The 22,409-nt window shown below is 38.0% G+C and overlaps 4 protein-coding genes and 1 pseudogene across 4 annotated transcripts; 4 read left to right on the top strand and 1 right to left on the bottom strand.

The window, feature by feature from the left end:
• Positions 1–286: 286 nt before the first annotated feature.
• LOC114725337 (probable carbohydrate esterase At4g34215) lies at positions 287–1,717 on the top strand. Its single transcript, XM_028911836.1, has 2 exons — positions 287–1,103; positions 1,192–1,717. The coding sequence occupies exons 1-2, from the start codon at positions 489–491 to the stop codon at positions 1,393–1,395; spliced, it is 819 nt and encodes a 272-aa protein (XP_028767669.1). The 5' UTR covers positions 287–488; the 3' UTR covers positions 1,396–1,717.
• Positions 1,718–5,381: 3,664 nt separating this feature from the next.
• LOC114725340 (D-3-phosphoglycerate dehydrogenase 1, chloroplastic) lies at positions 5,382–8,911 on the top strand. Its single transcript, XM_028911839.1, has 5 exons — positions 5,382–5,995; positions 6,627–7,003; positions 7,083–7,193; positions 7,371–7,466; positions 7,862–8,911. The coding sequence occupies exons 1-5, from the start codon at positions 5,452–5,454 to the stop codon at positions 8,531–8,533; spliced, it is 1,800 nt and encodes a 599-aa protein (XP_028767672.1). The 5' UTR covers positions 5,382–5,451; the 3' UTR covers positions 8,534–8,911.
• Positions 8,912–9,475: 564 nt separating this feature from the next.
• LOC114725332 (sodium/proton antiporter 1) lies at positions 9,476–15,086 on the bottom strand. The gene is made up of 10 exons (XM_028911831.1): positions 14,778–15,086; positions 13,933–14,109; positions 13,690–13,818; positions 13,142–13,318; positions 12,509–12,615; positions 11,573–11,693; positions 11,230–11,291; positions 10,831–11,133; positions 10,152–10,446; positions 9,476–9,958 (listed from the first exon to the last, which is right to left on the bottom strand). The coding sequence occupies exons 1-10, from the start codon at positions 15,054–15,056 to the stop codon at positions 9,839–9,841; spliced, it is 1,770 nt and encodes a 589-aa protein (XP_028767664.1). The 5' UTR covers positions 15,057–15,086; the 3' UTR covers positions 9,476–9,838.
• A 288-nt stretch (positions 15,087–15,374) lies between these two features.
• LOC114725333 (probable LRR receptor-like serine/threonine-protein kinase At4g36180) lies at positions 15,375–22,095 on the top strand (annotated as a pseudogene).
• On the top strand, positions 16,111–18,589 carry LOC114725334 (stress enhanced protein 1, chloroplastic). The gene is made up of 4 exons (XM_028911832.1): positions 16,111–16,260; positions 16,343–16,444; positions 17,300–17,475; positions 18,152–18,589. Exons 1-4 carry the CDS (start codon positions 16,215–16,217, stop codon positions 18,254–18,256), a joined length of 429 nt encoding a protein of 142 aa, XP_028767665.1. The 5' UTR covers positions 16,111–16,214; the 3' UTR covers positions 18,257–18,589.
• Positions 22,096–22,409: the final 314 nt, after the last annotated feature.

The raw sequence follows: 22,409 nt of genomic DNA, 5'->3' as shown, positions 1-22,409 counted from the left end.
GACGTTGAATTTAATATGAAGTACCAACCAACAAATGTTAATTTAAGTGGAAGAGATTTGGACACTTTAAATATTATGTTTTTAGCTCGATCTTTGAGAGTGTGTATGAAAAAAATACTGTTAGAAGGAGTCCCTGTTACTGCTATTGACAATACTCTCAAAAATTAGTCTTTTATCATTCGAGTGGGAGGAGGATATTCTACCCAACAAAAAAAAATGAAGTACCAATGGGATTGGATCTAGTAAGAGAGACTAACCTCTTACTACGTGACGAATCAAGATTTGAATCTCTATCGGGAGAGGTACATTTAGTATCGAACAGTATCTTGAATAGGATTGTCTACGCTTGTTTTAGTTAAAAAAAAAAAATTACGATGAAGCAACCTTTCAAAGCGCAAAACTTTCAGTTCCAAATCTAATAATCTGTATCCAGGGGCTGCTTCAGCGTCTTCCGACACCAAATCCTGAATACTTCGCCGGAGAAAGCCATGTCAACAATTGAAACCCAAGAACAGAGCGCAAACCCTAGTCTGTTGGAAGCCACGGACATGAGCACAATTCCCGATCTGAACCCTTCCGATCTGCATATCTTCATACTCTCCGGCCAAAGCAACATGGCCGGCCGAGGAGGCGTCATCAGGCATCCTCACAACCACAAGCAATGGGACGGCATCGTGCCCCCAGAGTGCCGCTCGGATCCCTCCATCCTACGCCTCAGCGCTCACCTCCGGTGGGAACCGGCCGCTGAGCCGCTACACGCCGACATCGATACTGGCAAGGTATGCGGCGTTGGTCCTGGCATGTCGTTCGCCAACGCTGTGAGGCAGCACGCGGGAGGAGGAATGATGGGATTGGTGCCATGCGCGGTGGGCGGCACTGCCATAAAGGAGTGGGCGCGCGGCGAGAAGCTGTACGAAGAAATGGTGGAGAGAGCGAGAGAGAGTGCGAAGACGAAGGGAAGCGAGATCAAAGCGTTGCTATGGTACCAAGGAGAGAGTGATGCATTGACAGAGCATGACGCCGAGTCTTACAGAGTCAACATGGAGAAGCTCATCCATAATGTTCGCGAGGACCTTCATTTGCCTTCGCTTCCAATTATCCAGGTGACCTACTTTTGATTCACTTTCTTCGTTTTCAATCAAATATCATTTTGATTGAAATGTGAGTTTACGAATCTGGGGATGGACACAGGTAGCCATAGCGTCAGGCGATGAGAGATACATAGAGAAAGTGAGAGAAGCACAGAAGAGTATTGATCTTCCAAAAGTGGTTTGTGTGGATGCAAAGGGATTGCAATTGAAGGAAGATAACCTTCATCTCACTACAGAGGCTCAAGTTCAACTGGGTCGCATGCTTGCTGATGCTTATCTTTCCCATTATGTTGCGGCACCATGACTGAAACCATTTCATCCCGCTTTTCTCAGATATCTAATTCACTCTGTATATCTGGCTTCTGCCAATCTGTTGGGGGAATTTGGTGTGGATAGTTCAAGCAAAAAAATAAAGGAATTTTGCATTTGGCTTGTGTTTAATTCGATGTTAATTTCATTCAAAATGTGTGTTCTTTTCAAATAGAACCGATATTTAAATTAGAAGATCCAGTGTTTGAACTTACAAGTAGAAATATCGGTCCAGTTTCTTCCCAGTTTCTGTTTTCAATCTCCGCTGTAAAGCTGTTTGGGCTAATCGATCAGGAAAACGAAGTCCAATTCTGTAATATTCCAAACCACCCCCCCTATGGCCAGAAGCTTGTAACATTCAACCTACATAGAAGTAGTTCCGATGAATTATTTACCAAATGAGTTAGATCGAGCTCGTGTGAATGATGAAACAAAAAAACTGTTATTATTGGAAGCGCTACTTCAATTTTAGGGCCTGACAATGCTTAATTTTAACTCAATAATTCACATGTAATGTTCTGGCAAAAAAGAAAGTGTCTTTGTAAAAAAACAGATTTAGGTTTTTTTGGGTTCAATATTTAGATTTGATAGTATTAAGAGTATAGGTAAAATAGAAACGTGTACATTTAAACCTCAATGCAGGCATACCCACATTATGCTTAATAATACTCATGTGCATGCGCTAATACGAGAAGGTATTTTCTATATATTTTTCACAATCTTAATCATTCTCTAGGCAGTTTCAATTTTTTTTTCAATATTTAATCATTGTTTTGAAGTATAAGTGCCTTGAGCAAGCACTCCACTCTGAGGAGGAGCAATTTCACTAAAATGTTTGCTCTGTCAAGTGGGAAACTAAAGATGTGGCGGTGATAAGACTTGTGGATCATTTCCCATTGTCAAGTGTAATCGTCTTCTGGAAAAGCAAAAACCAATTTTACTTCACCGACCTTCTTCTCTGCTTTTTAATTCCCTTTAATTGCACACATACAATTGCTTGAAGATCCAAGGCTTTTTAGATTGCTAAGGAAACTAATAATGGTGATCTGTTGGTGCCACAATTGTTTTGGGAAGAATGAAGAAGAAGGCTCTATATCTCTGCTCAAGATATTAGGTGAGTTTTCTGATTTCAATTGCTATGGCTAAACGCGGATCCACTGCATGGAGTGCTAATTAGATTAACAACTAGAGTGGGCGTGCTCACAACTTGCCCTCGGAAAAGAACAATTGTATCTCACGGAATGATTTTTGCACACTACCTTGGGTAGTTTAATTTTTATTTTGATTCTAAATATAATATCTCTATTTTGTCTTTTATATCTATTTATATTTTTTTCTAAAATAATTCTTCTGATAATGGTAGTTATAATCAATAAACTTAATTAGTAAGGATATATTAGGAAAGATAATACATATTTATTATAAATAACTAACTTAACTTATTTTTTTAATCTACTCAAATTAGTCAAATAGCTCTTATATTTAGAACTATTTTTATATTTAGGATCATAACTCAGAGTAGTACTATTTATCAGATTATTTTATTCTCATTCCCAAAAGAAAAATGGAAGTGTCCCCCCCCCCCCCAAAAAAAACTACAAAGCTTAGTTTGACCGCTACTTGGTGCATGTATTGCTTTTCTTTGTTTTTTTTTCAATTCCCTGTTAATTATATGACATAATCAAGTTAGTTTCATTAATAAGTTATCGTGTCGAAAAGGTACAATGAAACTTCTATCTTTAAAAAGTATTTGGTGTAAATTATTTTTAAAGCGATTGATAGAATGATAGGGTTCGTGGAGTAATTATAAAACACCATGAAACGTTCAACTCGTGAATCTCCCCCGCACAAGACGATGTTATAAACTAAGGATTGTTTGAAAAATTATAAAAATACTTTTAAAAAAATATTTTTTTAATAAATGTAAACAATGTTTTTCATATATTTATTTTATATATTATAAAATTATTTTTAAAATTATAGTATCGTTTCTCTTCAAACAACTCCCAGGACTTATTCAGCGGGCTCCACTACATAATATGAATTTACTCACGCGCCAAGGAGAGCGTCAAGTACTTCTCCCGCAATAATGAATATTGCTTTGTGCACCAACCCCTCACACCTAAGCGAGCATCCACCAACCCTTCCCTGGTGTTAAAAAAAAAAAAACGAACTCTTCCATTGCGAAGATAACATACAAAATTGTGAGTGAGTTTTGGAAACCCAATTCATTTAAATTTTTTATTAAAAATATTAATAAAATTAATTAAGTCAATTTTTTTTATAATAAATGAGTGTTGATTTTTCTTAAAACATGTGTGTTAAAATTGCCTTTTGATACAACCCTTAAGATGAGCAATTATTTTAAATATTTTGAGGAGAAAATCATACATTTAGGAGATAAAATAAAGTAAGATTTTATATTTATGACTAAAATAAATTTTCTGTCTAATTTTTATATTAAGAACTTGAGACAGAATATTTTAGTCAATTCACATGAATGGATTTGGACTGGAACTTGCATAATAACACACAGCTTTTTCTTAATCTAGGGTGACATTGCAAAGATAATTAAATTGTTGCACAATGCTTTCCCGTTTGGTTTATGCCAAGGTCGTGGTTTTTATTTATTTCTTCCCACCGTTTCCACATTCACAGGAAAAGTTTCTTTTAATGCTTTCCGCGCGACTTCATAAAATCTTAATACTAGTCATAAAATCCTATCATAAAATAACCTGGCAAAAAAAATCCCATCATAAATAAACTATAGTTTTATATTGATACTATCTTGATGGGCGTAACTATTCTTGAAAAATAAATGTAAGTGACGGGTAGTTCCTTATATTTAGGTTCAGAAAAGAATCTTATTTATTTTTCATAAAGAGGTCCGAGATTAGTTAATATTGAGAAAAATAAAAAGATTAATATAATTTTTAGTCTCTTAAATTTATCCTTATTTTGTTTTTGGTTTTTCAAGTTTCATATCATAAGTTTTGGTCTCTCAAGTTTCTTTTTATTTAAAATATTAGCCCCTATAATTTAATAAATATTTAGATTATAGTGTTCCTTGAGAGACCAAAACTATGATTTGGAACTTGATAAACCAAAATCAAAATAAAAACAAACTCGTGGGACCAAAAATTAAATTAATTTTAAAGACTTTAAATATACAAACCCACTCCTCCAGAAGAGAAAAGATGCCCACTGTCCCACTTTGGATTTTCTTCTCTAATTTTAGTTACTAATGAATGCATCTGCATCACTTGTCGTATTATTAATTACTATGATTTTATATATAAGAACTAGTTTTTCAGATCAAAAAAAAATATATAAGAACTAGTTAAATAATTGAATTTAATCTTGAATGTGATATTTTTTTTTTTAAATTTATAATATTTTCTTCAAAATGTCCCTATTGCTGTGGTAAGAGGTTATATTAAGAAATAGTTTCAATATAGATGATTAAATAGGATAATTTAAGAAATCAATATATGATTATTAGAAATAATCAGTTTAACTAATTTTTTTAAATTAATTATATAGCTATTGTATCAATGACGAAAGTTACTGTTAAAAATTTATTCTTGAAATTGATGAAGGCTAATTCTGACTAATAAAGAATGCGGCTGATTCCTAGTTCGAAAAGAAATCCATTTTTGAAAGTTCCGTTCATGAAGTACACTGGCGTCCGGATTCCATGTTCGGGGAAGTATCCAAATCCCAGACGTCACCAAAAAGGGGAAAAAAGAAAAAAAGACTGCAGACACAGTCCCCTGCTCCCCAAATGTTGCTGAGTGAAATGGAATTGCTTGCGTCCCACGTTGAAAAACCATGGGACTCACAGACTCAGGATGTTCAGTGACCAAATTTCTGGTTAAGGCGAACGGCAAACACTTCCAATTCTGCATCTCAGCGCGTGCAACTCAATCTCCCCTCCATACTATAAAATGCCACTTCCCTCGCATTTTCCTTTCATTCTTCCTCATCAATCGGCGGCGCATTTTTATTTTAGCCCAAAACAGAATATACCCAACTTACCAACTCCACCACTATGGCTGCCTCAGCACCCCAAGCCCTCCGCACCCACTCCCTCCGGAGCTCATCGCTCTCCCTCTCTTCCAAACTCCCTTTATCCTCACACTTCTCAGTCTCTCTTCGGCAGCGCAGGACCCGATCCCCTCGGCCCCTCGTGGTGGTGGTCTCCGCGGGTCTTGATGCCAAGCCCACTATTCTCGTATCGGAGAAGCTCGGTGAAGCCGGGCTGAAGCTGTTAAATGACTTTGCGAACGTTGACTGCTCATATAATCTGAGCCCCGAGGAGCTCTGCACCAAGATTTCGCTCTGCGATGCTTTGATTGTGCGTAGTGGAACTAAGGTCACCCGCGAAGTCTTCGAGTCTTCTGGTGGAAGGCTCAAGGTGGTCGGGAGAGCAGGCGTTGGAATCGACAATGTCGATCTGGCGGCAGCTACCGAGCATGGATGCTTGGTGGTGAATGCACCCACGGCCAACACAGTGGCCGCCGCCGAGCATGGGATCGCGCTTTTGGCCGCCATGTCTAGGAATGTTGCACAGGCTGATGCGTCCGTGAAAGCTGGTCAGTAAATTGAATGCTGGAATTCGATTTGAGCGTTGTTACAATTTCGAGCATTTTATCGAATACTTTGTGTCTGTTGGGTGTGAGTGATTTTGATCTTGTTATTATGCATGCTTCTTTTCGTGCTTTAAATTGAATTGGAGTAATCCATGAAAACTGAAGTCTTTCCACATACTTTTATTGTGCTCGTGCATCGAAGTGCTTGAGAATGAGGGGAGTAAGCTTAGTAAAATGGTCCCCCTTAGAAGACAAACATTTCAAAGGATGTAGGAACGACTGTTCTCGTACTTTTTGAGGTTTGATGATCTTTGCTTTGCATGCATATGATAAAATTATCGGAGATCCTTTCGATAGATTTGTATGTATTGAAGAACTAGAACGAAGCACGGAGCCGTGGGGTGAGCACAGAGCGAACTATTCTTTCGCCTTTTACTAAAGAATTAGAATGAAGCATATCTATAGCATGGTAAAAGTAGTTTTGTGTGACAGAGAAAAATCTAGTTGAGGGCCTGTGACTATTGTCTTTCCTTACCTTTTATGCTGGACCCTCTTTTTTGCCTCGCTTTTATGATAATTAATTTAATCAATAAAGTCCTTACTGCTTGATTTACCTGTATCATGGTCGATCCAGGGAAATGGCAACGGAGTAAGTATGTAGGAGTGTCCCTGGTTGGGAAAACACTTGCCATCATGGGATTTGGGAAGGTTGGTTCTGAAGTTGCTCGACGTGCCAAGGGACTTGGTATGCATGTCATTGCACATGACCCGTATGCTCCAGCAGACCGTGCTCGGGCAATTGGTGTGGAACTAGTGGGCTTTGAGGAAGCCATTGCTACTGCGGATTTTATCTCTTTGCATATGCCTCTTACTCCCGCTACATCAAAGATTCTCAATGATGAGACTTTCGCTAAGATGAAGAAAGGAGTTATGATAGTCAATGTCGCTCGTGGAGGAGTTATTGATGAGGAGGCTCTTGTTAGGGCACTGGATAATGGCATTGTAGCTCAGGTGCTTCCACTCTCTTTTATTTGTAAGCACCCAGTGCTCACTGTGAAGGAAACTAATTAACCATGTCTTCCTATTTCAGGCGGCGCTTGATGTTTTCACAGAGGAGCCACCCCAAAAAGACAGCAAATTGATTCTCCATGAAAAAGTTACTGCAACGCCTCATCTTGGTGCTAGTACTGTGGAAGCTCAGGTATTTTTGGCTCTGTCACGAGCCCAACCTTTTCTTTGTTCTTCTTCTCTTCTTTCGTATAGCTCCTGGCACATTTTTTTTTTTTTGGGGCATGTGATGGCAGTTATGCCTTTTTGCAAATCATTTTGAAGTAATGAATCTCCTTTCATTAAAAAAAAAAAAAAAAATTTTGCGCAGGAAGGTGTGGCTATTGAAATAGCAGAAGCTGTTGTAGGGGCTTTGAAAGGGGAGCTTGCTGCTACTGCAGTCAACGCACCAATGGTTCCTGCTGAGGTACTAAAAGAAATTTATCATTTTCCCAGCAGTCTTATATTCTGAATTGTTGCCACGATCCTTCTCTGGTCTCTCATTCTTTCTACTGATAGAATTTGAATGGGAAAAAGAACCTGCTTTTGTGAAAGATGACTGTTCACGTTTGTGAATAGTTAGTCCTAGTATACAACTGAGATTGACATCCATGAATAAATATGGAACAATTTTTTCCTTTATTTTTTTTGGGTTTTAAATGTTATTTGCTCTAGTGGAATTAATGCCCACTTCGGAAGTCTTAGAGGCCCATGATATCCTGTGACTCATGGATTGAAATTGTTTTACAATATTGGCTCAACTTAGTTGCAAAATTAGAGTTACAATGGGTTGAATTTCTATTTTATCTTTCCTAACTGCAGGTGTTGACGGAGTTGAAACCATTTGTTGACCTTGCTGAGAAATTGGGGAGACTGGCTGTCCAATTGGTAGCAGGAGGAAGTGGTGTAAAATCAGTGAAAGTGACTTATGCTTCTGCTAGAGCTCCTGATGACCTTGACACTCGGGTTATACGTGCCATGATAACCAAGGGTCTCATTGAGCCCATATCCAGTGTTTTTGTGAATTTAGTCAATGCTGATTTCACTGCCAAGCAGAGAGGACTCAGGATAACTGAGGAGAGGATCATTCTTGATGATTCCCCTGAAAGTCCACTTAAATTCATCCAGGTCCAAATTGCTGATGTGGAATCTAGATTTGCCAGCTCACTCTCGGAATCTGGGGAGATTAAGCTTGAAGGTCGGGTGAAAGATGGTCTCCCTCATCTTACAAAGGTTGGATCCTTTGATGTTGACGTGAGCTTGGAAGGTAGCATTATACTTTGCAGACAGGTGGATCAACCAGGTATGATTGGAAAGGTTGCAAGTGTTTTGGCAGAGGAGAATGTAAACGTCAGCTTCATGAGCGTGGGAAGGGTTGCTCCTCGTAAGCACGCTGTAATGGCTATTGGGGTGGATGAACAACCTAGCAAAGAAACTTTGAGGAAGATAGGCGAGATTCCTGCCATTGAAGAGTTCGTTTACCTCAAGCTATAATGAGAGATTGATTTTTGTCTTCTTTTTTGGCTATTTAATTTCGATTGGGGATGGCTGCTTAATGTGACCGTTTTGTTGAATGGCTTATTGAGAGTGTAGTTTTAGAGGGGTGAGAAGAGAATAATTCAAGTTTTGCAATAGTGGGTTTTTTGGGTCCCCGTGTAGCGGGGTTTAGTATTTCATCACGAGAATAAACAATTGTTTAGTCGAGTTGTTGCTCATTCGAGTTTGTCATTTTTTTTTCTAATTTTGGAGACGAAGTGAGGTAAGTTTTCCTGTCTGGTGGAGGATGCGACGCCACTAGAGCTCAAATTCGTACGTAAAGTGGCTTGTAAAAATAATTAAATTATTAATGGAATGAGATGAATTCCATGGTCATCTTGTGTTTCCTGGTAACTCGCGCTCAGAAAGAAGTTGACTTGTTCGTGATATTGAAGAGTTCGAACGACATGTCGTATAAATTTTACATTAGTAGCTCAGGGTTTCCACGAGACATAAATCACACTAATCATGTTTTGATACAAACAAAAATCTCGAACTCCCCAAGAGGCTGTAAATGTGACCATTTAGAAAGAAAATTCAATTATGAGAGGACCTCGCGTGTATCTGTACACGGGTGTGAGATTCGGCTACCTAAGGTGAACCAGTTGATCCTCCCAAAAAAAAAAAACTCTCAATTACCTTCTAAATTTAGAACCAGAGTAAGCATATATTTATGATAGAACTATACTACTAATTGGGATAACTTGTTGAAAGCTTACATGTTTATGACATTAGGGGTGCTTCTTCGCATATTATTCATATGGAAACGTGCTACCTAGAGACATGGAACTGGCAAAAAATCTGGATGCTCGTACTCATCTGGGAAATTCAGTGGATCTAACTTACGACTCTCGATTTCGGTTTTTTTTCCCCCTTCCAAACTCGGGACTGTCTGCTGGAACCATCACAATAAAGCTTAGAATTCTATTCATAAATTCAATCATTTCAAGAGAAAAGTGATCTGGTCTGATGATACTTCACATAATAAACCTAAATGGCAGCATGCAATATCCAGAACTACATCTCTTACCCCCCTTTTTAATTCTGGGGATGAGAAATTACATCTCTTACTTTAACTAATTGTAATGTAAGCATTTAAGAAAGCTTCTTAACATTTACAATTTATCAAATCCAGGAATATTTTGAGTCTCCCAGAATGCCTTTTATCTTGTGTCCAAGCCATACTTTAGTCGCTCAATCTTCATTCACAACGTTCACTGTATCAAGAATATTTGGAATGCCGGTGAACTCTGAACTGCTCATTTAGGAACCAGAAAGAAAAGGAATCTCGGCCAGAGTTGTGGGTAAGGAGATGTGAAGGCTGTTAACTGCTAGATACGCAGCAATGCCGGCAGCATAACCTGCGAAAGCAAAGCCACTAACCTGCAATGGACAAAAATAGCTTCTATTACCAACCTAGTATGGCCCTTGTATATTGCATAAAGTTTGAGAAAAGAGATGCACTGTCAATAGCTCATAAATATTTTGGCTTGTTAAAGTTTTTATATCATATATGGATACAAAACCGCCCTGATAGGCAAGGGCAGCATCTTTGATACTTTGTAGTGGCACATACCTTCCGTAGGTACCAAAAGAAGTCCACTTTTTCCATCCCCATCAATGCAACTCCTGCAGCTGAGCCAATGACTAACATGGAGCCACCAGTACCAGCACAAAACGCAACCAACTGCCAAAACTCAGAATCCTGTGGGAAAGTGGATAGATCATACATTCCCATTGTTGCTGCAACTAATGGAACATTGTCTATTATAGCTGATATGACTCCAATAGCGCTTGCTATCAATTCAACATTCGGAATATGAGCATCGAGGTAATTTGCTAATTCCCTTAGAATCCCTGCTGCCTCCAGGCTAAAGAATAATACCGTTAAACTTGGTTCAATGCAAAGCAAGTTGAAAATTTAAGGCAACAGTATATTTCACAGGGGAAGAATACGTGAGCATAATTCATGTAGGATTGCCTCTTCCCAAAAGGAAATCCGGCACAATTCTTGGTAATGCATTTTTTTTTGGGAAAATCCCAAAAAAGTGACGGTTGAATTTCAAAATTCCAAATCAGTATTGGTTACTACACTCATAAAGAAAATGACCACGTTCGAAAATCAAATGACAACACATTTTTGTAATAATTCTTGATTTGGAATTTTGAAATTCAACAACCATTTTTTTGGGATTTTCTCTTTTTTGTTTTTCATTTAGATTTAAATCGATCAATGCACCGGTTTTCTAAGTTACCTGCTGACAGACAATAGAATTCCTAGGAAGAATAGTGCTCCTTGAGTGTCTATTCTTGATAAGGCTTGTGGTACTTTTAGTTTTTGTCTCTCAGATTCACCATAGTGGATAGCATCAGTGAGGATCCAAAGCACACCAAGTCCAAGCAACATTCCCATGTAAGGAGGTAAACCTGTGAGGGCTTTGAACACTGGTACAAAAATCAAAGCTCCTAGACCCACAGCAAAAACAAGCTGTCCTCGAGGAGCCATCTGTTCAGATGCCAAGACATTGGGTGAATCCTGTCCCTTCCCATTAACTTCACTGAACAAAATGCTAGTGTCATTTAACTCATAATTTCTTAAGATAATTCTTACAATTCAAATCACATTTCTAGATTACTTTTCGTAGTGAAAGTACCTAGTCAGTGACATAAGAGCCAGCGGCACAGCTAGAGAGATAGCTGAAGGCACAAACAATCCCTGTAAGAAAAGAAAATGCAATCATGAATATACTTGCAAACACTAGTCATTTATTGATACCAGTTATATGACATATGCACTGAGCTTGCGATCAATGAACAACAAGGGACAAGTTTGACCAAGACGTTACATATGTTTTACTTATCACTGCCTAAGGCTCAGAAGAATCTCTCACAATGTCAACTGCTAAATTTTATTACCAGTGTCTTGATGTTTCAGGTCAGATTGTAGCATGATCTAAGCAAACAGATAACACAGGTCCAATTTGCAAGGGAAATAACCTTCATTATTTGCAAAGTGGATACTTGACCATGTATCCACAGCATAGTAGTGGTAACATCGCCAATAGGAGTCCATGCACCACCAGCATTTGCAGCTATAACAACAACACCTCCAAGAATCCTGCAATAAATCTAAATCAGTAGCCCTTGAGGATGTCTAAATATAAATAGAAGTTGCTTTTAACAAAATTGATATAAGCAAACTCATTGAAAACTACCTCATATAGGAGCATGTTTCTGAAAGAAACTTGAAGATAGAGGCTCAGATGGGTCAAGAATGAAAATTAATTAAGCCAGATTTGAGGGACTCACTCCTCCACTACTCTTGCCCTTGGGATACAACTATGGCAGGGTGACAGGAAATATCCAGGTATTTGTTTAAACTGTGGCTATTACATATTTAAACTCCAGATAAATATCTACGCACAAGTTAACAATGAAGACACACAATAGCTAAACCTCATAAACAAGTGGAGAATGTTCAAGAATGCAAGTTTAGAAGATTTACCCATGGACTATATATGACCATCAATAAAAGTATCAAGAAACATAATTAATGCAAATTGCAGATTAAATATTCAAGAGATTACCACAATTTGGTATCATCTTAAAAATATATAGTGCTAGAGGAAACAAATGGGGATATATCCTTTCTTGGAGCAAAATTCTCAAGATCCCTAAAGTGTCTATGCTACTATTCTTTATGACAACGAAAAGGGTGCGAAAACCCGATGCTATAAAGTTGCTGCAAATGAAAGTGGGGAAGGGACATAAGAAAATTAAAGAACAAAAACAAGAATATGAATAAATATCTCCACTCGCTCTAGTTGTGGCATTTTAGAAAAGCAGCCTATATTTAGTCCTTTGAGCATGGATGAGTATTATACTGAAAATAACAGAAAATTATTGCACTATTGTCAGAAGAGAGACACATACTTTCGATACTCTGATGGAGGTACTAGTTTCCGCAACAGAGAAACCATGACAATTGTAGATGTCAGGTTGTCTAGAACTGAACTGAGGAAAAATGTGACAAACCCAATCTGCAAAAATAACATTAATATTTTAAAATACCATTTTAAAATACCATTTACTGGTATAAACTACAGAGAATTTAGAATAATAAAAATTAACAAAATCTTCATTTCATAGAAAATAACCTCATAGCTACTGGAACAGATATATCAGTCGTTCTTATTATAGACAGATAGTCTATGTGGTCTCGCACAACATATTTGCAAAGCCACATCATGTGTACGGGGGTAGGGACAGAAGAAGGGTATGGTTCTACGGCTGCCCATTCTTCTAAAAATAATGCATTTTATTCCTTAAAAATATGAAAGTTAAGTTTATAAGACACCGGAAGAAGTGTTGCATTTCAGCATAGCCTTCACGTTAAGTTGGTAACTGCATCTCTTTGCAAGGAGGAAAGCTTGCAAATATCACCCAATGACAGCCAAAAAAAGCATGCAAGATTTTAACCGATTCAGTCAAATAAATGAGGAAAAACAAAATAGACTCTAGAAAATTCTTCTGAAGTGATAACACGATGCAGAATAAAGCACTCACCACCCAAAGAAGAGTGCGTGGCTTTCGAGTTGTTATATTGTCAGTAACCAACTTAAACCCTTGATGAGCATCAACTATCTCAACAATGGTCATCGCACCAAGCAAGAAAAACACTATTTCACTGACTTCTGCAGACGCATGTGTCAGTTCTGAAGCAGCTACATCAGCTGAAGGAGCCTGAAAAGGACCCAGGAGAGTACAGATATGGACTGAATCATAAACATATACATATCACTTGGGCGGCAAAGAGACATGATGAATGTCAAAGAGAGAAGAGGATGAATGAAGAAGACATAACCAAATTTAGGCAACAAAAACATATATATTATTGATCAATTGGTGGACTGTCATCATGGTGATGAAAATGAAATTTCACACACGCATGCGCAGGGGAATAGATGCATCAATGCATGTCACTCTGCATCCTGTGCATTGTTAGTCAAAACCTTGAAAGTGCAATCCAGATCTCAAAACCCCGGCAACATATGCATGAAGCCCCTGATTAATCAAGAATTTACCTATTTTTCAACATTAAATATGAATATTACCCCAATACTCCGTATCACCCATAAGCTTACAGCCATCAACAATCCTACTCCACTTTTATTGAAGGCTAGAGATTCTTCAAATATGATGCCTGCATATCCTATTCCAAATAGCAATGCCATAGCAAGATCCTGTATTTGATGATCATGTAGAACTAAAAGAAGTAAGAATAAAGCAGAATTAGAAAATTCCAAATGCATGCACTTACTATGAAACTTACAGATAGTGACATTGATAAACCTAACCTGATTAGCGGCTACCCAAGAATGGTTAATTGCCAATGCTCCAACAGCAGCTGCTGCGAATATGGCGAGAGCTTTCAAATAATCAGTCTTGGGCTGGTAAGTTTCTTCAAAATCTAGTGAGCTGGTTTCATCTACTGAGCACAGGGGATCACATGTTCCAGATTCTGACATCAAGTCCTGAATAAAATCTCAAAGTTAAGTGTGAACGATAGCATCTAAGAAGTAGATGCTGCAATTTCAAGCAACACCCACGCACAAAATTTCCATACCGCCTGAAGTAATTGGCTGAAGCACATTGATTATACCAGTGTCCCCACACCCCAAAAAAATTGTCCTTTTAACATGTTCTACCTATGTGGTAACAAAAAAAAAAGCACTTGTTAACCTAAACATGCTTTGGCTACGTCCATCTACTGGATTAAAAGTAATTAGGTGAATTCGTATTTTGGTCACATGATCTCATCTGATTGATTGTCACCTAACAAGTGCTGAATCCCACCAATGAATGTGATTCACTTGGGCTATCATCATTTTTCGTCACCGTCAGGAAGTATGATCAGAGAACTCAATTACATTACTTCTGAATGTTGAAAGAAAAGATTGAATCATCAATTTAAGATTAAAATCAGAGCGACTAAAAGTGTACTACTAAGTCCCAGAAACCAAAGGGTGGGGGGGAGTCAACACATTGAACATTGCAGTGATGAAGTAAGCTTATTTTAACAACTAAACAAAAGTTTGAATTTTGATCCATTTTCCAATGCTACGGTAAATTTGGGATGTATCATTGATTACCGAATGCATAAACTAGAGAAACAACGGAAGGGGTCATAGAATATAGAAACCTGAAATTGTCTCTCGGGACGTTGTTCAGCTTGCTGCTCTTGAAACGAAGTAGAACCTCTAGCCTTCTCTTCAGCGCGTGCCAATACATGATTACCAGGCAACCTGAGACCCGTAATTCTACAAAGAGAAGAAGAACCAAAGAAGGAAGAAGATGATAATGATAGTGGAGATTGGAAGGTGCGAAGGCCATGAAATGGAGAGTGAAGTGCTCGGCTCCGCAAGTGCTGGGATTGGGATTGTGAAGGAGGCAAACTAGTCCCAACTGGAAAGGTAGCCATTTCCCGTCAAGTATGAGCAAAATAGCAAAACACAACTAGGCAGATGACGAGAAAAGCGATCTCCTCGAACTGGCTGCGAAGTACGAACTCAGCAAAATAATTCCCAGTTTTTTTTTTTTTTTTGCCAACAAAATAATTCCCAGTTTATCTTATACTCTTTTGAACCAGAAAAGGAAACAAATTAATAATTTTAGTTAATAATTGTCCATTCAGTTAATACTGTTTAAGTTCCACAGCAGTATCATCATTCTATTTTTAGCTTATTAAAAAATCACCATTCTATTTTTAATTTGAATTAAATATATAAAAATATCGTTCTCTTTGGATTCGTCTGGAGTCTTGATTCTTGAACTCCATATTGTACGATTGTTAAAAAGGGAACCACAAAAAAAAAAAAATCTCTATGCGGGACGTGGAGCTTTATCTGCCTTAGATATTGGCACCCGGTAAGGGAAAATCTATTATTTATCCTTTCTTTGGACAATGAGCTTTTTTGAACAAAAGTGGTTTTTAAAATTATAAGTTGTAACATTGTTAAAAATAACAACTGTATTTTGATGTCATGAAATGATTTCAAAATAAACGTACTTAAGTTACTTTCAATTTTTTCAATAAAAGACTTAAAATCCCATAATAAAAAATTTATGAATTAAGAGTAGATAAGCCGTGGTTATTACCTTTTACAAGACTTAAAACTCATTAGTTTGATCCGTCATTAAAAAAAAAACTCATTAGTTTGAATAATGAGAAATGAAACTAAGATTAATATTTAACTAATTGTTAAGATTATTGTTTTTTCTTTAGATTTTTTGAAAAACTATTTTTAGAATTATTATTTTATTCAAATATTTTTAAATAATTTTTTTGCCATCATTTTTAAAGCAATACGTCTATAAAAATTTTGACAAAAAAATTTAAAAAAACACTATAACCTATAAATGTCCGCTCCATACAAATATTTATTTGCAATTATCCATAATTAGAAAAAAGGCTAAGAGGCCACGTGTCTATCACCTGAGTCGGCAACATGGTTGGTCATCTTGGAACGAGAAAGAGCTAGCATCAGCCGCTGTGTCTCCACTCCCACGAAACCAAAAGATAAAAACACAATTCCTGAGCACCGTTTAGTTTCGCTACTCCGCAAGAACAGCAGCCTCCATGGCCCTTGCTCAAGCCTCTGCTTCTTTCTCCGTCTCTATACGCGGTAACCCATTTCCATTTCTATCTCGGCTTTAATTTGGTCCCAAGTTTTCATATTTAACTGGAATTCACCAATTATTCTGCAGATGTTTGTGCTTTCAGCTTACCCAAATCCACTTCTTCTTGTCGATTTCCCCGATCCAATGTCGCTTCCAGAGGAACTTCCTTCGCCTCTGGTTCCCCTCTGTGTAAGAATCAGTGCTTTGCCACTTCTTAATTTATGCCCCTTGCCCTGCATATTGAAAAACTATGCCCTGTTTCCTTTGTAGTTCTCAACACATTTGGGTTTATTTCTCAATATTGCTCTTGGATTTTGTTAGCTTAGGATTACCTAGCTCCTAGGGAATATCTTCCTTTTGCAACTTATTTGCTCCGGCCCTTGAATTTGACTAAGGAGTGTTTGGATGGAAACTAAACTATGATTTTAAAAGTATTTTTATGGTTTACGAAATAAATATGTGAAGGAATTTGTCTTTTTGCGAAAAATTGTTTCTCAGAAGCACTTTTTAAGATTGCCAAACACCAATTTTGGGAGACAAAGAAATGATTTTCAGCATTGCCAATTCTATTGAAAATATATAGCGTATAGAAATAAATATGTAGAGAAAACCCTTCATTGGAAATATAGTCACTGAGTGCTAAACCACTTGAGACCTCGTATTATGAGGCAAATAGTTAAAGTGAAGTCATTAAGCTCTGCTAATTTTTTTTTTTTTTTTGCCAGACATTAAGCTATACTAATCACAGCCCTTCACGGCGTATTTTTAGCTAACATTATTGTCTAGTCAGCATACTTCTAGTATTAACTTTACATTAATTCCAGCTGTGCTTATTTTCATTTTTGGAAAAATTGCTTTCAATCTCGTGATACTAAGGTTTTAGATGAACTGACTTAGCTGGCCATCTGAAACATTGATATGCTTTCAAAGTTGCTCTTTCCCGTTTTTGGTTGGGGGTGGCAAGGCGCTAAAACAATGTTGAAATAACATCCCAGCTATTTACCTAGTGATATAAATGGTACTGATGTTTGACTTTGTTTCTAGTGATTCGGAAAAGCTATGCAAGGCAGCCTGCTAGCAAAGCAATACCTGTTTCAATAAGGTGTGAACAAAGCACCCGAGGAGGGAACAGCTTGGACGTATGGCTAGGCCGGTCAGCTATGGTTGGCTTTGCAGTGGCCATCACTGTTGAAATTGCTACAGGAAAGGGTCTTCTGGAGGTATGATTTATTATCTGTATTTAGCAAGTTACTTTAATTTGATAGCATGGCTACGGTAATGCTTAATCACAGCAGAAATGAGCCGGGGAAGAATAACAATGCATCATACCCGTTTCTATCTTATGAGCCTTGCATAGCTTTAATTTGCTCCATGCAAGGGATTTTTAGCTGTTACCTACCTCTCACAACCTGACTTCCCCTCCCAGAAAATGGGACATTTTTTGCCGACCAAACTATGAAGATGTATAAAGAATATTAACCTGTGCAATGACATTTTAACTCTTCAATGTTTTGAAAATGAAGAACACCGCGAAGTGTGGCTATGCCATTCATCTTATAACTTGATTGGCACCCACCATCTTATAAGCTTTGGCATTGCTTGTTATTTGCGTCATTTAATGAATTATAAGCCGCTAGCTATTGGCTTCCTTTCGTGCTAATATGAACTTTTTTCGAACATAGTGTGGTAACCAAATTCGAGTGCGTTGTGATATGCATATAAACTAGGTGAAAACTAACTGATTTATTTCTGGAGATCTGATACCCTCTACTTATTACAATGCCCCTCCCACCCTTTCAAGTGATATTCAGCTGTGAGAGTGGTGCAAAGAATGATTATTAGGTGACTCTGTCGTTGTAAAGGAATGCTTATTTTCTTGTTTATTTGGTCATGCAGAACTTTGGACTCACCAGTCCCCTGCCTACAGTTGCCCTGGCAGTAACAGCCTTGGTTGGCGTTCTGACCGCAATTTTTATCTTCCAATCAGCCTCAAAGAACTGATGACTTTTCTTTCGGAGTGCTCGTAGCCACTGTTTGTATGTTCCGTAAGTCGGAGTTTTTAAGGATGAAATTTTATCCTTGTTCGTTGTATAATTGCATTGGGGCGAGGAAAGGGATTGGAAGCTTCAAATCATAACCGGGCTTTTGGAAAAATTAAGATCTCTTTTAATCATAATCTAACTGTATTTCAGTATGCGAAGTGCCGAAGTTAAAGGCACAAAAATTTACACACAAAAAAAAATCCTTCGATGTATGGTTACTCGGAAATAACATTATAATAGATTATCTAAAATATGTATTTTTCTGTACAAATATAAAATATGTAATTTATCACATTGCACTTTACATTTTCTCATCACTTCTTCTAATTTTATCTGGCGCAATCTCTTGTCATGCGAGTTCTTTTTTGGTAATATCTGTTTCAGCAGTTTTTTTTTGGAGAAAATTACAATGTGGTTCTAAAAAAAATTATTAAAAAATCTCAATAACAATCTAAGTAGCTTATAATGACAAGTTTTAGAGTAAAAATAATAATTTTTTAGACTTATTTTGTTTTTTTTTTTTTAGCAACTTGCTGTAATTCTCTCTGTTTTTCGTGTGCATATCGTGTAAATTTTAGAAAAAAGTATATATTTGTAACTCTCGTACACACTAGTGCGCTTCCAAGTGAGTATTATGAATGATTGGACGGCGGCTGTACATTCAGAGTGCGTAAGGATCTCCGGGTACGTGAGCCCTCCCTCACGGTCTCCATTAGCTCTTCAGCCATATACAATTCTGCTGTGGGGCACGTCACTTCTGACGAATGTTCTGTTATTTCTTCCCTATACATAAGTAAAAAGAAAGATCAACACTAGTCCTTGTGAATTATATTTGATCAATTAAGTCCTTGTGAATTATATTTGATCAATTAAGTAATAAGTTTTACATATAGGGTGTGTCTGCTTGGAAACTCGATCGTTCTTTATGAAAAGACAAGTGCTTGCTTTCTAATCCTTGTGAACAAAAAAGTCAATCCATTTTAGCCAGAGTGGAATTGCATCAGACAGCTCTTGGTGGTTCTGTGGTTCTTGACCATCATTTCTCTTTTGAGGCAATTTCGTACAATTCTTTCGTTCGTTTTATGAAAAGGAAAAAACAGAGGCTCTACACCCCAGAATCTAGTTGGGAGAGTATGGATGGCTGATTCATGAACAAGATTTTATCATGAAGAATTCGGCTGAGGTCGCTGTCCTTGTCAACAACGCTGCCTATGTGTGCATACTGTGTGACCACAAGAAATTAGGTTTAACAAAAGATACTAGTTTTTTATAATATAGTAAACTAATGTTAAAATCTTTTTTCAAGAGAGATATTCACATTTAGTACCTAACAGTACCTCAAACTAGATTGTTTCTAATAAGAGGATACCACATGTGTGTATAAAGTGTAATCCTTCTTTCTTTTTTTGCTCATTCTCTTTTTATTGACGGTATCCTTGATATTGCAGTTTTCACAAATAACAAGAGACATTTGTGGTAAAAAGACAAAAACCCATGTGATGTGTTTGTAATTCGGAAAGATTTGATTTCTCTTAGTTCTGATATTAATACTAATAATTTCTCCTTCATTAGCCCAAGCACCCAATCATGAATTATTCCATTCTTCTCTTCCTTGAGCGAGTGCTTTAATGGACTCATTTAATTTTTAATCAATTTAATATGTAGTGAGACTGAAGGAAACAATGAAGAAAAATTAGAGATAGGATACACTATCTCACACCTATAAGATTCCATCCCTATTTTGATCCCCTTTTTTATTTATTAACTAAAAATTGATTCTGATTCAATTTTAAAACTCACATAAATTTGAATAATAAAATCCTTTGCTTCCCGAAGAATATACATGTACAATATTTACATGTATATAAAATACAGACCGTAAGGTAGCCATTCATTTACCCACTTTATAGAGCACCAGTGGTTGGATTAGCGAGCGTTGTTACATGTAATAAATTAGTGAGAATTGGGAATCAAGTTGGTTAGAGTACCAACTCATAGTTTGAAAATTACAGGACATTGTTACCAACTTAATCATTAGTAACCTTATCTTTAACAAACCAAAATTATATCAACATTTTTTAAAAAAAATAAAGTGAATTATATCGCCATATCTGCAATAGAGTTCAACTTATTTCCTTATAAGATATGAACTAAATTGGCAGTATTAACTCAATTATATTTAGTTGGTTATATAAACATTATGGTTCAATTTTAAATTCCTCCCATGTCTTTAATGACGTGAATTGGTTTAGAGGCAAAAGATTCACAACATCATTGACAGGAAACTAAATAACCCAAAAAAAACAAAACAAGAAGAAGCAATTCTAGAAACAAAATTATACTTTTGAGTGATTTAAATACTTAACCCAATCAAGCTCTTGGTGCGACCACAGACAGAATCCAGAGTCTGTGCTCCTACGTTTATTTCTGCACCGCTATTCCAGCCTTAACCAACCAATCTTCTTTGGCCATTTGGTCAACCCACTGTCTCAAAAAGTCTCTCTTTTTTTCGTTCATTCATAACACTGGTTCTTCTCTGCTTTGCGGCTCCCACTATCGTCCTCCTCCTCGTTCCCTTTCACATCAGCTTCTGTTCTGCTTTGCTTCACTGAAATCCTTGTGAGATCTGAGAATGGGAACACGTTCTTCAATTCTGGAACGCCTCTTCCTCTTTCTCATTCTCCTTTTGCGCCTTCCTCTGTTTCAAGCACGCACTTTACCCTCAGACACTCAAGCTCTCAAAGCCTTCAAGCCTCCGTTATTCCGTCTTCTATCCCTCCGTCGTCTTGCTTAGCTTCCTGGAACTTCGCTGTTGATCCTTGCTCTCTCCCTCGCCGGACCTCCTTCGTCTGCGGCCTCACTTGCTCTCCCGACTCCACCCGCGTCACACAAATCACCCTCGACCCCGCCGGCTACTCTGGTTCACTTTCCCCTCTTATCTCCCAGCTCACCCAACTCACCACCTTGGACCTCTCTGACAACTCTTTCTCCGGCCAAATCCCACCGTCTCTCTCTCCCTGACCACCCTCCAATCCTTATCTCTCCGATCCAATTCCTTCTCTGGCTCTATCCCTCCTTCCATAATTAACCTTAAGTCGCTCGAGAGTCTCGACCTCTCTCATAACTCCTTCTCTGGGTCCCTCCCAAGTGCAATGGCTTCTCTTGCTGGCTTGAGAAGAATGGACGTGAGTTTCAACAAGCTAACTGGGCCTCTCCCGAAGTTGCTTCCGCCGAACCTGATCGAACTCGCGATGAAGGGGAATTCATTATCTGGCTCTCTGAATAAATTTACGTTCGAGAAACTAAACCAATTGGAGGTGGTTGAGCTCAGCGAGAACGCACTCGCCGGCAAAATTGAGGCTTGGTTCTTTCATTACCTTCGCTTCAGCAAGTTGATTTGGCGAACAATAGCTTTACCGGCCTCGAGACCTCGAGACCGGTCGGAGGTAACAGTGATCTCGTGGCGGTTAATTTGGGGTTTAACAAGATCCAAGGTTACGCGCCCGCCAATTTCGCCGCGTATCCTGTGTTGTCGTTTTTGTCACTCCGGTACAACTCGTTACGTGGCAGGATCCCATTGGAGTACAGTCAGAGCAAATCCATGAGGAGGTTGTTCTTGGACGGGAACTTCCTGATCGGGAAGCCGCCGGCTGGGTTCTTCACCGGCAACGGCGGTGCAGTGCTTTCCGGCAGCTTGGGTGATAATTGTCTGCAGAGCTGCCCGGCAAATTCACAGCTGTGCACGCCTGCCCAGAACCGATCTCTGTTTGCAAGAAAGTTTACCGAGGAAGACCATGATCTTGATTCATGGCGTCTCCTTGCGTTGATTTAAAAATAATAATAAAAGATTACCACTTTTGTATTCTTTGCTGAATTATTAATAGGATTAAGGGGCGTTTGACGTGATTAATAAGAGACCTTGTAAATCACGATAATGGGTGTCTCGGGCAGCCCCACGCAGTTGCATTAATATTCAAGTGTTTCAGACTTGGCTTCCAGTTTTGTCATCGGTATCAGGCTGATTCGGCCGGTGTTCCCACAGCATTTTATATTCAGTTTTTTGGCAAGAGAAATTCTAGAAAAAAAATTAGACTCACCTACTAGGACCTATC

Source organism: Neltuma alba, unplaced genomic scaffold (genome assembly GCF_004799145.2).
Source record: "Neltuma alba isolate B1F8T4 unplaced genomic scaffold, ASM479914v2 tig00012244_pilon, whole genome shotgun sequence".
Classification (NCBI taxonomy): Eukaryota; Viridiplantae; Streptophyta; class Magnoliopsida; order Fabales; family Fabaceae; genus Neltuma; species Neltuma alba.
Note: the sequence above shows the minus strand (reverse complement) of the source record. Positions and strands in the feature narration are given on the sequence as shown.